Source organism: Cornus florida, unplaced genomic scaffold, assembly GCF_030987335.1.
Source record: "Cornus florida cultivar Cherokee Brave unplaced genomic scaffold, ASM3098733v1 CherokeeBrave_3.0.0_Hap2_Chr05, whole genome shotgun sequence".
Taxonomy (NCBI): domain Eukaryota; kingdom Viridiplantae; phylum Streptophyta; class Magnoliopsida; order Cornales; family Cornaceae; genus Cornus; species Cornus florida.
Window position 1 is genome coordinate 70,383,403 of NW_026775575.1, and position 17,862 is coordinate 70,401,264.

The following is a 17,862-nucleotide window of genomic DNA, read 5'->3' on the forward strand; positions in this document are numbered from 1 at the left end:
TTTTTAAATTCGGGCTTGCAACTCTAGCTTAGATTCCGAGTAAAAACTTCGGGTTAATTCGGGTTACTCATATGACTAATCATTACATCAAAAATTTAACATGATTTTGAATTAGTTTTAGATTAAATTACTCTTAAAACAAGAAAAAGTTTAAAGACTTTTGTAGATATTTAATAAATTGCAAACAAATTTTTATAAAATTAATTCTCCTAGATTTAACAAAAAAGTAAGCATAATTTAAATATCATATATAATGTATTTAAAAGTAAAAAAAATATATATAAATAATATTATAATTCGGGCTCGAGTTGCTAACACTTTAACTCAAACCCAACTCTAATTAAATTTGGATTGAGATTTTTCAACCCAAGTTCAACCTTAATTATAAAAATGATTATCCAGACCCTTGAAAAATCGGGCTAGGCTTGGGTTGGGTTCGGGTTACCTGACCCAAGTTGTACCCCTACATGACAATGAACGAAAAAAAAAAAAAACCCAATTTATGCCTCCGAAATCTATTAAAATTATACAGAACTCCCGTCGTTTTGAAAATTATACTACTTGTGAGTCGGATTTGTCTTGTAGCACATTTTCAAAGTCAACAATTGTTAAAAAATGATTTTTGCAACATTAGCAAATTGAAATATCTTTGCAAAAAAAAACAAAAAAAAAAAATTTGAAATATCAAACCAAATTCCAAAATAAATATCAAATATATTAATTTTTGTTAAGCAATGCATGGAAAAAAAGAAAAAAAGAAAAAACACCCATATCCTATTGGTATGTCATGTTAAGATATATCAAAACTTATAATCCTTTTTAGCATGCATGGTTAACCAAAAAAACAAAACGTGTTTTATGTGCATTTATTGCATACATGAACTTATTTTATTTTACTTTTTAAATTATGTTTTTCATACAATTTTCAAACTCAAAAGTGTAATAGTCATATTTTTTTAGCTAGATTATATAATACACGTTTTGAACGCTTTACAAGTTCTAAAATATAAAAAATACTTAGATAAATTTTGTAAAAAGTTTACATTACCTTTAATCATTCTATTAAAAAATATATATATGATTTTATTTAAGAGCACAGTTATACTAACATAACAAATGATTAGTCAAACAATTTCATTTGAACGCTAGTCTTGTCGGGCTCTCGAATGGTTTGCAAACTCCGAATATGTACAACCATTCACAATCACATAAATCATTTAAGCTTAAGTTATTATTTTATTTTATTTATTTTTCCCTCTTTTACGTCTTGTGAGAATTAAACTCATAAAATCCAAGTTTATGGTTTGCCTCAAAAGAACCCTTATATACTAGGCCACCCGCATAAAACCCTTATCTACTAAGCCACCCGTGTAGAATTAGTTAATAGTTTATTGTTTCATGAGTCACAACTAGTATACTGTAGTGTTAATATTATATAGTATTATATACTCCTTTCGTCTCAAAATAAGTATCAATTTTTGAGAGTAGAATTTTAAATAGTACCTAAAATGGACACTTATTTTGTGATGGAGGGAGTATCTTAAATTTTATCATAATTTATTCAACTATATAATCATGCATACTTTGTACAAACTACATATTAATAATTGAACAAAAATAGAATATCTTTTTTCTAACCAAAAGAAAAAATTCCTAACACAACTAAATATGTAACTCTATAGACTTTTATCATACATTTACAAAAATAAATTCATTTCATCACCGTTAGGCATGGTACCATTAATTGAAATTTTATTTATTTATACTACAATCCCAAATTTGTCAAAATTCTAAAAGTACCACACTAAAATTTTATCAAAAAATATAATTGAAAATGACATTTACAAATAATTAATTAATTAATTAAAATTGAAGTATGAGCAATTTTAGATGAAAATATTTATTATTATTGTATTTTTTTTGGTTTATTATAGTAGACTAAATTTATTTTACTTTATTATTGTTCATGGTCGTCTCCTCTTAAATCATTTTCTAACTTAGACATTGTTTACTATCTTAATGTGATTTTAATTATGGGATATGAAAATAAGAAAAATAAAAAATAAAAAAATTTGTAACATCTATAAACAAATAATATATAGATCATACGGTCTACCACATTTTTTTATTAGTATAAAATTATATTTGTATATACATATGTAGTTATATATATAGAGAGAGAGTCATGATCTCTTGTTGAACGGTGAGCAATATAATTTATCCACACTTTCAATAGTGGTCGCTAGATTAAATCTAACGGTCATGTTCCATATAACACCCCGAATCCCAATATCCACTGCATTAAACAAGTAGATCCAAACCCTACTTGAGAATCCAAACAACAAATGCGGAAGTTAAGGTCAAAATAGTCATAATATGGAAGCCAAGGGTAAAGTGGTTATTTCATGACAATATGATAGACGGGGTGTACACTATTGAAAAGCTAGCTTAAAATCCTTCAATTTAGGCTCAAGAATAACCTAGGGTTTATAATGAAAGAGATACGACCATCTGAAGAAAGAGGGATAATTATACAAGTGTTGTGATAAAAGCTTGATCATTTAAAAAAAAATGCTCGAGCGCTAAGAAAAATGTTCAAGCATAAATGGAGTTACGGGAAATGAAATTATCGGAAAAAGTAAAGCTCGAGCTCACAAAACCAATGCTTAAGCTCTTGAGAAAAATGCTCGAGCTTTAAACTCCATAAAATGCAAAACACACATGAATACCCATAAAATGCAAACACATACTTGAAAATGATGCATCAAGTCATGGGCACCTCCTTGGTACCCAATAAGGTCATAAACAAATCCAAATTTGTTACCCAAGAATTGACTCTAGAGGGGGGGTGAATAGAGTCAATGGCCAATTTTCACAAATTATAGAAATACAATTTCTAAACAACAATATAACTAATTATGCAATAATCAAGATATGAAAGTAATCAATTTAGCACAATTGTAAAGAGATAAGGGAAAAGAAATTGCAAATAATAACACGGCGATTTTTGCGAGGTTCGGAAACTCCTACTCCTCAGCTCAAGATCCCTCTTGAGACTTCCCAAATTCCTTAGAGTTTCTCCTTAATGGTGGAGAGCAAACCTTCAATTGAAGCAAGACCTTGCTTCTATTTCTTGCTAAGAGAAGACCCTTCTCATAGGCTTCCTTTTGGGTCACACCAACACTTTACAATAACTTGTAATAAAAATAAAGTGTACAATTAATCTTTTAAAGATAGTAGTACAAATTTTGTTTGGCTCACAACTAGAGTATTGATGAATAGAAATGAAGCTCAAACTCTATGAATGAAATGAATGAGAGAAGATGAAATATGCGAAAAAAATAAGCTCATATGAATTCAATAGAATCTCTCAAGTATATAATAGAGCAAAAACTCTATGAAGATTAAAATAAGAGCAAAAGCCCTTTTAATCTTTACTGGAATCTCTCAAGATAGAATAAGAGTGAAATGAAAGAGATGAAGAGAAGATGATAACAAAAGCTCTATTTGCAATGTAATAAAATGTGTCTCAAAATTGTGTTTTAATTTGCAGACAAGCCCTTTGTATATATAAAGAAATTCGTAACTCAATATAGCTGTTAGAAGTGGTTGGAGGAATTAAATGCAGAAAAATTACCGTTGTAATTCAAAACCCTCAAAGGAGCCGGCTCTTTGCAAAAGTGGAGGCGACTCAATTTCAAATAGAGGCGGCTCCATTAAAAAAGTGGAGCAGGCTCTTTTTCTAAAATGGAGGTGGCTCAATAAAAAAGTGGAGCAGGCTCTTTTTCTAAAATAGAGGCGGCTCAATAAAAAAAATGGAGCAGGCTCTTTTATGAAGGATTGTTCTACGAGCCAAAAAATACTACTAGAGTGAAAGGAGTAGGCGCATTTTTTTGAGTGTAGGCGGCTCTTTTTCAGATGGAGGCGGCTCCATTAAAAAAATGGAGCAGGCTCATTTCTTATAGAAGGTTGCTCCTAATTTTGGATTGGACAGAAAAGAGCATGACTTCAAATGGACATAACTCAGTCCATAAAACTCCAAATGAGGTGAAATTTGTGTCTAAAATTCATTACCTTGAAGTCAGCTTTCGAATGGCACCTGCCTTACTCAAAAATTCCAACCATAGAAAAAGTTATGGCTGTTTAAGTGCAACCTGGTTAGAATTTTCGTAGAGCAGAATCAGGCATCTTGTGATGGTTATATCTCTCTCGATTCAAATCCTTTTTAGGTGAAATTTGAGGCTAAACTTAAGGGCTCGAAGTCAGTTTTCCAATGCCACTGGCCTTACATAAAAATTCCAACTACACAAATAGTTCTAGCATTTTTAGTACAGGCTGGTCTGAAATTTTTCTGGGCTGAAAATTGCTTCTTATGAGATATCCATCTTTCTAGCACCCAGGACTTTGATGAATGGTTCAATTTAGTTCAAGGCCTATTTCTAAGAGTATAGGGACATATGAAGATGATAAATTTCAAGTGCATTGTGTCCTAGAATCATTTAGCAAATTATGGCAACAAAGGCTTTAAAGATGAAAAATTAATTTCAATGCCTTTTCCTTTACTTTCTGTAGACTAAAATAAATATTATGATTAATGTGCATGGTCCTAGAATTTCTAACTTAAAGAATGAGTTCTTTCAAAGCTTATCAAGCTTGAACTAACTCTTTCTTAGCAAATAGTTCGTATGTCAATATATATAAATGAAGTTCTTAGTCTATTGCTAATGGTCATAGGAGCATATGAATGATGTATGATATGCATGGTCCTATAATTTTGAGCTTCAAAATATATTTAAATATACTTTGACATTAAATCTTAAGCTCTCACCATCCTATCTACCATTTTCTTCATTCTTTGACCATGATCATTTAGGCTTGATGAAGACTTGCTTTGTTTCTTTGAAATGCTTTGTGTGATCTTTGAAGTCCGAGTTTTTCTTTGATTTATTGCACTTTGAGGCTTCCATGAATCCATAGCTTGAGTATTTGGAATGGATTTTCTAGTTCAACATTGAGGATTGCATATTGATCAACTATATATCACTTAATGAAAATATTAGTACTTAAACATCATTAATGGTTTGTAATCATCAAAACATAAGATTGACCTTTAGATAAAATCCTTAGGCCAACAAAATTCATCCCAACCCTCGTGAAAACATAAATCATGACATAGATAACGTGAAAAAAAAAAAATGTATATAAAAATACATACAAAGTGTGCAATTGATGATGAAAAACATATACATTGACATAAAAATTGTCTCACGGCCTCATAGTATTACTTATATGAATTAAATCATACAACATGGCAACAATTATACACTCACTTCAATTACACTTTCCAAAACAAATAAAAGGTGCATCGTCGTCAATAGCCTTACCTTAACCTGAAAGGGGAATTAACGAGAGGTGAACTTATAATGCTCAGTAAGAAATATGTTACGTACATACACAAACTATGTTCTTCTGGCCTCACGAGAGTTGCCATGTCAACAATGCAAAAGGACATGCTCCTTGACATCTAATTCCTAAGAAGTCCCAAAGACATCATCATAATCCACAAATGAATCTCAATACATATACAACATTCATTTCATTTATAACAAGCATATACATAGCAAATGAAATAAAACAAATAATCAAGTCACAACTACACATGAATGACAACTTGAAACAAAACCGGAAATTGGAAATAATAACAATAAACCAAGTTGCAACTACACATGGATGCCAACTTAATAATAGATTCGAAATCAATAAAGGAAAGAGCGATATCTTGATACACACGCACCCCCAGTTATGCACATTGCATAAACTGATAAAAATGGTTTTTTCGGAATAAAATCGCTGATAACCAATCATTTATAATGTTATTTTCGGTCTACTAAACCGCAAGGAACAAACTTAATGGTCATTATAAAGTTGGAAAGCCCAAGCTCGCCTGCTAGTGCCAAAACCTAGCTGTCACCGATCAAATCGTATAATAATTCTCGAGAATATCCCAAAAACCATCATCCAATTCCACAAGTTAAACATGTACCAATATATAATCAAATTACACTTCACAATCGCATATAAACTCAAATTTTTCACATGAATCATGTCCTAAAGTTCAATGCTATCGTGTCATGTTCATTAATGTAATGACAACATCTCAAATAATATATGATCATAATCAATTCTATGTAATTATGAAAACATTTTTATCAGTTCCAATACAACTTTGATATCCACATAATCAAACTTCAAAAAATAAGCTAACAACATCATTCACGTATATTTGGCATAGCATCAATAACTATACAATTAAATTACCATTTTAAAGCATCTCTAAATCAAGTATATACTTCTAAATACCCACACACATATTCAAGTATATACAATCTAAACTCACAAAACTCAAATAAATATAACATTACATACGCAACACACCCCCTACCTCAATTGGGATGAAAATCCCAATAATCACCAAAATGAAAGTGCTCCATTTGAGCTAAAAATTCGGAGGACCGAATAGAATAATGAGGGGAATGATAAAGTTTCCTACAACCGCCTTAAAATCCAAAACCGAACTTACCCCAAAATAAATAAAAAAAAAATGCTCTAAACTTGAAACAAAGATAAGGGTTTTGAAGCCCTTGGTATCCCTATCATAAGACCCTTCTACGGCATTGGCTAAATCCGACTGAGAAGAGATGAAACTGGCTCTTGAACCCAATATCCAAAAAGAAAAGGAAAAAAAAAAATTGAGAAGAAGAAAAGGAAGAGAAAAAAAATGATATTTCTTACAAAATATACATCCAAAATATCTCCCATGGGTTCCGCTAAACAAAAAAATTAAAAAAATGTCCAAAATCAAATTATCTCATAAAATAATAACGCAATCGCCCAAAAATAAAATATGATGTCCACAATGAAATAAATATGTCCAATATATCTCAATATAGTAATAGTGAAGTGTTGGAAAAAAAATTATCGAACACTTGACCTGACCGGTCCCAATGACTTGAAAAAATATCAAAAAAAGAAAAATGAAAAAAATAAAAAAGGAACAGGTCCTCACATTCCAAACTAATTATTTTTTCTCGAACAATTTTCTAAGTTACTAATTTTAAATGTGCAAGTTTTGAATTAACACGTTGAAGGGTGGGAGGTATATTACTGAGGCGTGTTGTTTAGTTTTTGATGTATTTCTTTTAAACATTGTTGTTGTCTTGAGTCTAGCATTTGCGTAATTCTTGTGAAGTCACCACAATGATACGGTATTTTTCTGCACAGATACAAGCATATGATGTAAGGATCAAATAATCTAGTCTTTTCAATTTATGCATATTTCTCCAAGAAAATTTGGTTTACTACTTTCATCCATAACATTTTTCAGCTATAGGCCTTCGCCAATTTTCATATTGGATAAAGTGGATGCCGCATTGGATAATTTGAATGTTGCTAAGGTCCTTGGATTTATCCGATCAAAATCATGCGAAGAAGCCAAGTGTAATCAGGATGCTGAAGGAGGCAACGGTTTCCAGAGTATTGTGGCTTTTATGACAAGGCCGAAGCTTTGGTTGGGATTTACAGGGATTCTGATAGAAGGTGAGTTGCTTCTCATAGTTATTTTATCTTGTTCATTTTCTTACTTGTGCAAGATTTTAGGTTGTAGTCATGTATGTCAATCACATCTATAATCTGCCATATAAAAATGCGCTTAGACGTATTTGTTCATTTTTACAGCTGCTTGACAACATTGACTTTCGACCTGACCAATTGTCAGGAAGGGTAACTATGAGTTGCAGTCAATGTTCATGGTCGTAGTGTAATGGAATCGGGTGAGAGGGAATCGGTTATCGCAATCGTTGATTTTTTTCATCCACACACATAGTGCTAAAAGTGCGCTTATAGTCTAATTTTTACAACATAATTTAATAAATAGGAGTATGATTTTTTTTTTTTTAGTGAATTATTATTTTATTGATTTTTAAAATTTATTAACTAAAAAATAAAAAATATATATTTTCAATTGTTTGTTTGTTTTTTTGCCAACGACTATATTCCCAACAATTATATTGCTAGCAGTTATAATTATTTGCTGCGATTTTGTGTTTTGAGAAATTAAAAAAACAATGATTTTACATATATAAAGAAAAAATACATTACATGCCTTCTTATAAATAAAAGAAAACATTACAATTCAGGAAAAAAAAAACAATACATTAATACTTTCCCACATATAAAAAGGAAAAAAGAAAAAAAGGTAGACATCACAATTAATGCCCATTTGTGTGTTACAAAATAATAGACATTACAATATTTTTTTGGGATAAAGAAGAGCCCTGAATAAGATATTGAGTTATTTGGTTCCACCCAAGACCCAACCCTGGTGGTACTTCCTCACCTTTCAAATTGAGTAGTCGATGTTTCGAGTCCCCACAAAGTCTTAGAGCACGTGAGTGTGTGAATGTATTTCTTGCTTACAAAAAAAAATAAATATTGTATTGTTGTATTTACTTTCTTAAACCTATTGAAATAAGATAAGTATATTTTTTGAAGGTGAGATAAAAAAAAAAAAAAAAAAAACACAAACAAATAAACATGTAGTTCTATAATATTTTATCATAAATTTACAATAATTAATTCATTTCATCACTATCTTAATTTGATTTAATATTGAGACGAGGCATGACAAATATGCAGGGCTGTTTAGAAGGATTTTGGGAATGGTTAAATGGGTTCGGACAAGGGTAAAGTTTATGATTGAAAATTTGGAGACAAAAGCTTATCATTCCCATCTCATCATGTTTATTATCGTAAATTACAATTTTACTCTTTTAATAATTTTATTTTTAAATATATATCAAGCAAATTTTAAATTATTCATTATTCTATTCCAATCTGTAGATACATTAGCTAAGTGATCCACATCTCTTGCATATCTATTTTCATTTTCATTTCGCTCTTATCGTATTGCATTTCTCCACTCATAGTGTTTTATGATTTATGATTTATTTTTTATACCAAACTTTAATCGTATTTTTTTCTTTCAAATATTGTACATACCCGTACATACTATTTATCTGGTATCCCTATTTATGAAATGTGAAAGTACATCTAAAACCTGGCAAAATAAAATTTAAAATAAACCATATATACCAGGATGTCATTGTATTATTATTATTATTATACACGTACACATACATATACGTGCTTGTATTAGGTCGCTTTTTCACTGTAAATTTCCCTCCACACGCACACTCACTCACGGCAATGTAATCTATATATGTTTTTTCGGAAGATTTGGCAATGTAATATATTGTTCGCGCTTCTTTTGTACTCTTCTAGGAAACTCACACAGTAAAACCTGCAAGTCTACACAACCCAAATCTCTGTACCCTCAGCAGTTTCAAATTCTCCCAAATTCACCAAAAACCCTAACTAATCTTCCATTTCCAGAACCCCAATTTCCCCAAAACCCTAGATTCCAATCTAGGGTTTCGACCGAACCATGCCCTCCATACCCTCTCCGGGCAAAATTCTCCGACTCGAGCTCGAGAATTTCAAGTCCTATAAGGGCCTTCAGACCATCGGACCCTTCTACGACTTCACCGCCATCATTGGCCCGAATGGCGCCGGAAAATCCAACCTCATGGACGCGATCAGCTTCGTCCTCGGTGTCCGAACCGGTCAACTCAGAGGTGCACAGTTGAGGGATTTGATTTACGCATTTGACGACAGAGAGAAAGAGCAAAGGGGTCGAAGGGCCTTCGTGAGGTTGGTTTATCAGTTGGTTAATGGGTCCGAACTTCAGTTTACGCGGACGATCACCAGTTCTGGCGGGAGCGAGTACCGCGTTGACGGTAGAGTCGTGACGTGGGATGAGTACAGCGCAAAGTTGAAGACGCTCGGAATTCTTGTCAAGGCTCGCAATTTTCTTGTTTTTCAGGTGGTTTCAGTGACTCTATTCTTATTTTTGTTTATAATTTCACTACATTTGTTGCTACTGATATTGGATTTCTCAATTTACATATGTTTTTGTTGTGTCAGAATCTGGAGAGTGTAAACTACTAAGAAATGCATTAAGGATTTAGTTCAAGATGAGAGATATATAATAGTTAAAAGATTGAAATCATAAATTTGGACAAATGAAGTGCAAAGAAACTTGTAAAAATTAAGTTCAAAATGAAATCGGGAGAAAAGGTTCAAAATGATATAACGAGTAAGAAAATTAACATAAAAAACTACAGAAAAATCATGGAGTTAAATAACTGAACTACAAAGAGGCCTCCAGCAAAAAGAAGCCCCCATCCATATCCAACAATTTCGGATATTGTGAAAATACTTCACATTTATGCAATTGCAACTGGTGCTTAAAAATTTTCACCCTATGTAACCCTTCTTTTTGAATTTTGGATCAGTTTTACTCGAAATGCCTGATGATCCTAATGGAGTGATTCCATCAAAAAGAACAATTTGAAATCATACTTAATTGCTTTTGTTTTAATGGATTGAAGTCTGAATATTCTTAATTGGAGTTCGGGGTTGTTTAAGTTAATTCCTAGTAATTGATAAACTTTTTCATGTAGGGTGATGTCGAGTCGATTGCGTCTAAGAATCCCAGAGAACTTACGGCACTTCTTGAAAATATCTCTGGGTCCGATGAACTCAAGAGAGAGTATGAGGAACTGGAAGAACAAAAAGCCATAGCTGAAGAAAAATCCGCACTTGTGTATCAGAAAAAAAGAACCATAGTTCTGGAGAGAAAGCAGAAGAAAGAACAGAAGGAAGAGGCTGAAAAGCATCTTCGCTTGCAAGAACAACTGGTATGATCCATAATGTTTTGTTATACAATTTTTTATTTTATTTTTTAATTATATATATATATATGTGTGTGTGTGTGTGTGTGTGTGCGCGCGCGCTTATATGTGTATATTTTAGTGATAATTATAAGCATCATGTAAATACTTTGTTAGTCTTTAGATTGTCTTGCATTTGTAGAACCTGGTTTCAAGCACTGGTGTGAGAGTGGCAGTGTGAAAATATTAGATTGTCCAGTTTCCCTATCTATGTCCTTACACAGATTTGTATGCGTTTGTACATTTATACAGTTTTGTTGGCTTTAATTACGTTACATGCTTTAAATACGCTCCACATTACAACACATTAGATGGCTAGGCATTGGTGGCTTATAGGCATGGAGTCATATAATGTGGCAGGGATTTGAGTCTACACCCTCTACGATTAATGTTCAATTCTTATTTTAAAAGCACTGTAAAGGTGGATTCATGTTCATTTATATGGCTTGACTTGGTCAAATTTGTGAATTGACATGGATTCCACTTCTATTTGACTAGCGTATTTAGAGGGGAATCCAGTCCTTCACTGGACTTGCTATCACAGGCTTAGGCTCTATGTTAATAATTCCCGTGTTCCTTCCAGAGTCTATTCCTCTTAGTAGTGATTATTTATTGTTATTATTATTTTTTTTTTATAAGTAAAAATAACATTAAAAAGGCATTCAAAAGGGGAACGCGTCCCAATTACAAAAGTGGAACCGGGACTAAGGCCCCAAAGAATCCAAGAAAGTAATTAAATCATCAGAAGAAGAACAAAAGCTCCTCTTCACATAATTGAAAAGAGAACGAAGAATGTAAAGTTTGACCATTGTCGCAGGCGACGCGTTCCTCTTAGTAGTTTGATTATTTATTGTTATTTTAAGATGCAATATCACCGTTTTATGTTTCAATTTATTGGGTTTCATTTAAAGACTACAGTTTTTTTGTGACATCGCTTTCACTTATGTATACTTTTGCTTATTGTAACAAAAAAATTATGTTTTATTAATTCTTTTAAAAACTATTTAAAATGTATGCATGTTTTCCTGCCTTTCCCTTTTGAATTTGTAACAGTATCCAATAGTCCATGCCTTCTATGTTTTCAAATTATTGATACGTGGCTATGTGTCATGCTATCATGTTATTCTTAATGGTTCAAGTTTCATGAGATCAGTTCTATGCTCCTCATAGGGGTGTATAATGGAGAGAGCATAATAGTGAGGACTATTGAAGTGCCTGTTTATTTTTATTTTTTATTTTTATTTTTTTTTTATTTTCCTTATTAAAGAATTATTTGGTTGTCCAGTTGATGTTGGTTGATTAACTATCTTTGCTTGATAACATAAAATGGGCCATTGCTTGGTGCAATGGTAAAAGTTTTGGCCGAAAGTTAATAGTGTGGGGATACAAGTTTGAGTCTGATATTAGTCACTTTGTGCAAAATATTGTTAAAATTTAGGATATCTATAGTCTACCCCCAGTACCCTGCATAGGCAGGACCAATACTGGATAGTGGTATGAGAATTTGAAGGGGACATAGGAGGAGTTTGGATACTTATTGATAAGCATATCAATTTTATGTGGCATCTCTCTCTTGCTCTCTGTTGGTTCTTTATAATATGTTAAATATACTTGTTACTATTAAGAAAGAAAAGAGCTTCAGGTCCTTCAACTTAGCCTTAGAAACTGTGGTTTTATAAATTATTGTATTGTGTGCATAAGATGGTTTGCTGCTCTACCTTGAAACTCATTTTTTAAAAACCCGTGACATTTCCTCTTTTCATGGCATGAATCTCTCTCTCTCTCTCTCTCTCTCCCCTGCAGAAATCTTTGAAGAAAGAACATTTCTTATGGCAACTATTGAACATAGAAAAGGATATTGCAAAGACTAGCGAGGAGCTTGAAACTGAGAAGAGTAGCCGCGATGAAATAATGCAGCAAATTGATAGTTATGAAGGTGAAGTGAGCAAAAAGAAGAAAGAACAAGCAAAATATCTGAAGGAGATCGCACAATATGAAAAGAAGATTGGGGATAAAAATAATAGACTTGATAAGAATGTGAGTTCTTCCTTATTTAATGCTGTCGTTCTTATATTTTTTTTCATAGCTTTAAATTTAATGATACTCCTTTTCAAAAGTTGAATAAGTGAAATCTGCATAGATGGCTAAGTTTGTGCATAGTAACAGTGGTGCACCCAACATGCTTATTTTTTTGGTTTGTCATGGAAAGACTCAGTGTATTAATAAAGATCAGGCAAGCTTTCTGTGTTTGAGGTTCAAGCATAGGATCGAGGGTACAGTTATGTAGTAAACAAGTACTCCTCCTTGCCATTCTATTTTTTGTATGCAACGCTTTAATGGCTTATAAATTGTATTCAGGTACATTCTTTGGGTGAAATTGTGGGGGTTATTGGCAATTTTATTTGATGTGAAATACTTGTTTATAAGGAGGGTTCATTTGTGGTTGATATGTTTACAATGAACTTTAACGTTTACCCACAAACACAGGTGAGACGTGTGTATGGTTATGCATGCCAAAACTCAAAAATATGTTGACTGAACTGAGTGCTCATATTAAGATCCCTCATTCTAGTTTTATCCTTTCAGTAAATTTGTCATAAATTGATTGGTATGGACAAAACTCGTTCGGTAATTGTCTAATGATTTTGGTAGGATTTTCGTTATACCAATGCTTTTTGACGAAGTGTCTTTAGATTAATTTTATAATAAGCAGGTAACTGATTCATGAATTATTGTGTCACTCAATTAATTGCAGCATCAAGTTCCAATATATGCATGTAACATTTTTAAATGTACCTGAATTTGTGAGTTCAGAATGTGCTTTTGATTATATTATTATTATTATAATATATTTTGGCTGTTCCTTCATCTTAAATGGTTCTCATGGGGTGTGTAAGTATATGGTGGAGGCATGATCAATGCAATAAGACTTTTTACTTTTATCCTTTCTGGTATACTGTTGTCCCGAGCTTTTGCGTAGAAGACATTTGATCTTTACTTTGTTGACACTAGATGCTTACTGATATATAGTTTATTTTTATTTTCCCAGTTTGATATATATATATATATATATATATATATATATATATATATATAGTTTATTTACTATTTGTACTGGATTCTTTCTGTTCACAGCAACCTGAGCTTTTAAAATTAAAGGAGGAAATGTCTCGCATAATGTCAAAAATCAGAAGTAGCGAGAAGGATCTTAAGAAAAAGAAAGAAGAAAAGAGGAAGCATGTGATTGAAATAAAAAAGTTGCAGAATGATTTACAGGATCTCACTAAACAAGTGGAGGACCTACATGAAAAAGGCCTAGATGATGGTGAAAAACTTCAGTTAGCTGACAGTCAATTAGAGATATATCACCGTATGTAAGTCCTAATGTTTCTGTAACTTCTGTTCTTGTTAATTTATAGGGCATGGAATTTTGCTTAGCACGTACCTAATTTTGTATTAGCATTGTAGCTGGGGCGTCAGTTTCTTGCGTCTCAAATGTGAGTCCTTTATCAAAATTGGCTAGGGGGTTGGGTATGCTTCCAGCCAGTGCTTTTCCTCTTGCTGTTTCTTCGTGTGCAACAGAGTGAATTACTAATCTGGATAATTGTTGCTATTGGATGGAACAGATTTAGACCTTTTTATTTTTAAATATTTTAAATTATTTTTTATTAGATAAGCCTTAATTGATATACAGACTTTGCGATATGATTATGGAATGGGTATGCACTGAAATTGTCCCCCCTAATGATTCATAATCCTGGGGCACAAAAGGTTTTAATAGTATTATTGTGTACCAAACTTTTTGAAAGAATTTTACTGGCCATGACCTGTCATATGAGAGTATGAATTTTCTATTCCTATTGTTATACACTTTTGCATGCACTTACGTGGGTAGAGTTAGTAAATAAAGATATGATAGCCTGTGGATTGACTGAGAGCGTAATGGAAACATGGGACTCATGTAACCGACCCCAAGTAATTGGGAAAAGGCTTGGTTGTTGCTGCTTTGCATACACTTAATTTTTCATATATTATATATATATATATATAGTTTCCTGTATAATGTTTTCATGTATCCCTTTGATAAATACAAATTCATTTAAGTAATTCCATAGGGGCGCAACCCAAGTACATGCAATGTATGCAGGATTACATACTCTATGCCTCTAAAACAAAAAGCAATACTCTACCTTCAACTTCCAATCCATCATACTCAAGAAGTCATCAAATTTAATACTGTAAGGCTCTCCATTCAGCTGCTGTGAAACAATGAATCCAAAGTTGTATCAATTTAGAGATAAAGCCATAAGCTTGAACGATCTTTTGTTTCTTTATTTCCAAATACACCAGAACAGACCGAGGAAGAACATACACCAAATGGAGAGCCACTGTAGCAGAAGGACAATTCCCATCCGGCTAGCAAGGATGTCCCTCAGTGTCATACAAAGCACACAAAAGAAAGAGAAAACCATACACCATAAATCGCTCTCCACCGGACAATGCATAAAATGTTAGTTGTCCTTCTCTTTGTCTCTTCTACCCATAGAACACCAATATGGCATGAACTTTGCCTCTTAATAAAATTTTCGATAGTGATCATTTTCTCCCAATAAGCAGTCCAACCTAAGAAGGATATCTTTGGAGGCAACCTGGATCCCCAAATATTTTCCCGAGGGAAACAGGAAGGCTTCCAACCACTCAGTTAATAGGACTTAATGGTGAAAGCCTGTTCTCCAAAGACAACCATCGGAAGAATCCTCCTTCTCCTCAATACTGAGACCAAATACTACATGTCAAATGGACAACATTTAATGTTACCTTATTCTATTAGTCAACAATGTAATTTATTTTTCTTTCCAAAAAATCATTAAAAACATATAAAATATCTACTGTGGGACCAAATTGGTATTAAAAAAATGATTAATTATTAATTCGTTAAAAGTTTTGTAGTGTTTGAGTTAATAGCATTTTGTGGATAAAAACAAATGAGAATATGGTAATATGAGTCATGGGCCTCATAACTGTGGATACCTGGCTTCAGCATTATATGTGTTGATGAGGTGGCATCCATCACCGTGCCATGTATTGCCTATGTGACAGCTTACAGGAATTTGACATCGCCACATGGCATCTCCAAGAAAGCCGCATGTTATTCCCGCAGCTCGATGCATGACATTCTCCATGAGTACACTATCCAATCTTATTTGACATGATGAATTGATCCTCATGACGCATAACCCTTTCTAAAACATGACACATATTTCGTTTCAATGGACTAACAAATAGACAAGCTCCATAACCTCAGACAAAAGTAAGGATTCCTCCACCACTGTACATCCTGGGCTAATTCAGCATATTATTGGTTGTGTGGATGTGCTCTTATGATTGGGTTACACTGTGCCCTCTACCGATTAGAAGCTGCACGTTTTGTATCTCCATGAGGTTTGTCTGTGTGCTTTTCTAGCTGCATGATCTGTCTTCTCTGCATAAGTACCCCCAGTGTCTTCAACGGCTTAGCTTTGTACTTCTCTGGCCGTGCAGCCCATTTACTCCACACTCCACTGACCTGATTTGTTGCTGCCTCCACAATCATATATGATACCTTTAACGGGGTTCAATTGTGCATTTCTCTTGCCGTGCAATTTGTCTTCTTCACAGACAAAATATCCTGCCTATTCCACATGCATATCTCCATGAAGTTTATTTGGTTTTTTATAGGTCTTCTCATGTGGGTCATAGTTGTTAAAGGTGCACGTAGGCTCCAAAAAAACCCCAGGCTCGTCAAGGCTCTGCTAGAGCGCCTCAAACTACTATATGCCTAGCCCCTTCAATCAAGCTCACATTAAGCCCACTGGCTCACACTTTTTAGTAGGCTCCAGGCTCGAAAAAGGTAGCCTTGTATTTTTTAAGTATTTAGTAATATCATTTTCTTTTTTATTTAATGTCTTCTAAATTAAGAGATTCTATATTATATATCGTATTGTTTAACCTTATGAAATATTTGACAAAATTCATAATTTTATGGTTCTCTACTTACAGTAACTGCTTTTAGTGCTTGATTTTGAAGATGTATAATATGTTTAAATTTGCATTATTATTACATGCTCCTTACTTCAATCAGGCTCCTCCTTGCGCTTAGGCTCCATAAGGCCTTTGGTGCCTTAGTGCGCCTTGAGCCTTCAACAACTATGTGTGGGGTATTTGGTTTTTATTCTTTATGAAATGTAAAAGTCCGAGACTGATAAGCTTTCAAATAATCTGAAAAGGTTTATATTATTTTGTAGAGAACTTGAAGTCCTCTATTTAGATTATATTACACTGTTACACTATTATTTCTCTCTCTCTCTCTCTCTCTCTCTATATATATATATATATATATATATATATTAATTATTAATATAGAAGTAAATGTCTCTTTCTCCACACAGATACATGCGTGGATAGATGTGTCTATTTTTGTGTTTGTATATACTTCTCTTACTAGTCGGATTTCTCTACTTAATCAAATGACATGTATATCAAGTTCATTGTTGAATTGAGAAAAAAAGAAAAGAAAAAGAATAAAAAAAAAAAAAAGAAAACCTTTAAACTATTTTTGGAATTCTGGTGTTTCAGTAAGGAGGAAGCTGGGATGAAAACTGCACAATTAAGGGATGAGAAAGAGGTCCAGGATAGGCAACATCATGCTGATATGGAAGCTCAAAAGAATTTGGAAGAAAACCTTCAACAGTTGGAAAGTCGAAAGAAAGAGTTGGAATTGCAGGAGGAACAAATGCAAACAAGACAGAAAAAGATTCTTGATGCTGTTGGTAAACATAAGGAAGAACTCACACGTGTGAGAAAGGAACAGCGTGAGATGAAAGAAAAACTTGGAACTTCGAGGTTAGCCAACTTGATGATATACACTAAATATTGCTTATGTACAAGTAAGCATTTCCCTGTTTCTACCTACCCCGAATTAAGTTCATTTAGGTGTATCTGCATGCCAAATGCTGCTTCTTATGTGTTCAGC

At 33.0% G+C, this 17,862-nt stretch overlaps 1 protein-coding gene across 2 annotated transcripts in view; it reads left to right on the forward strand.

Annotated features, from left to right (window-relative positions):
* The first annotated feature begins 9,299 nt into the window (after positions 1 to 9,299).
* Positions 9,300 to 17,862, forward strand: part of LOC132306795 (structural maintenance of chromosomes protein 1) — a 31,826-nt gene continuing 23,263 nt past the window's right edge. Inside the window, exons 1-5 of one of the 2 annotated variants that reach the window (XM_059804367.1) lie at positions 9,300 to 9,940; positions 10,581 to 10,817; positions 12,654 to 12,887; positions 13,986 to 14,224; positions 17,466 to 17,732. In XM_059804367.1, the coding sequence (XP_059660350.1) occupies positions 9,503 to 9,940; positions 10,581 to 10,817; positions 12,654 to 12,887; positions 13,986 to 14,224; positions 17,466 to 17,732 (1,415 nt within the window). In that variant the 5' untranslated portion in view covers positions 9,300 to 9,502. The remainder of the gene's footprint in view (positions 9,941 to 10,580; positions 10,818 to 12,653; positions 12,888 to 13,985; positions 14,225 to 17,465; positions 17,733 to 17,862) is intronic. The other variant, XM_059804368.1, reaches the window with a different exon arrangement.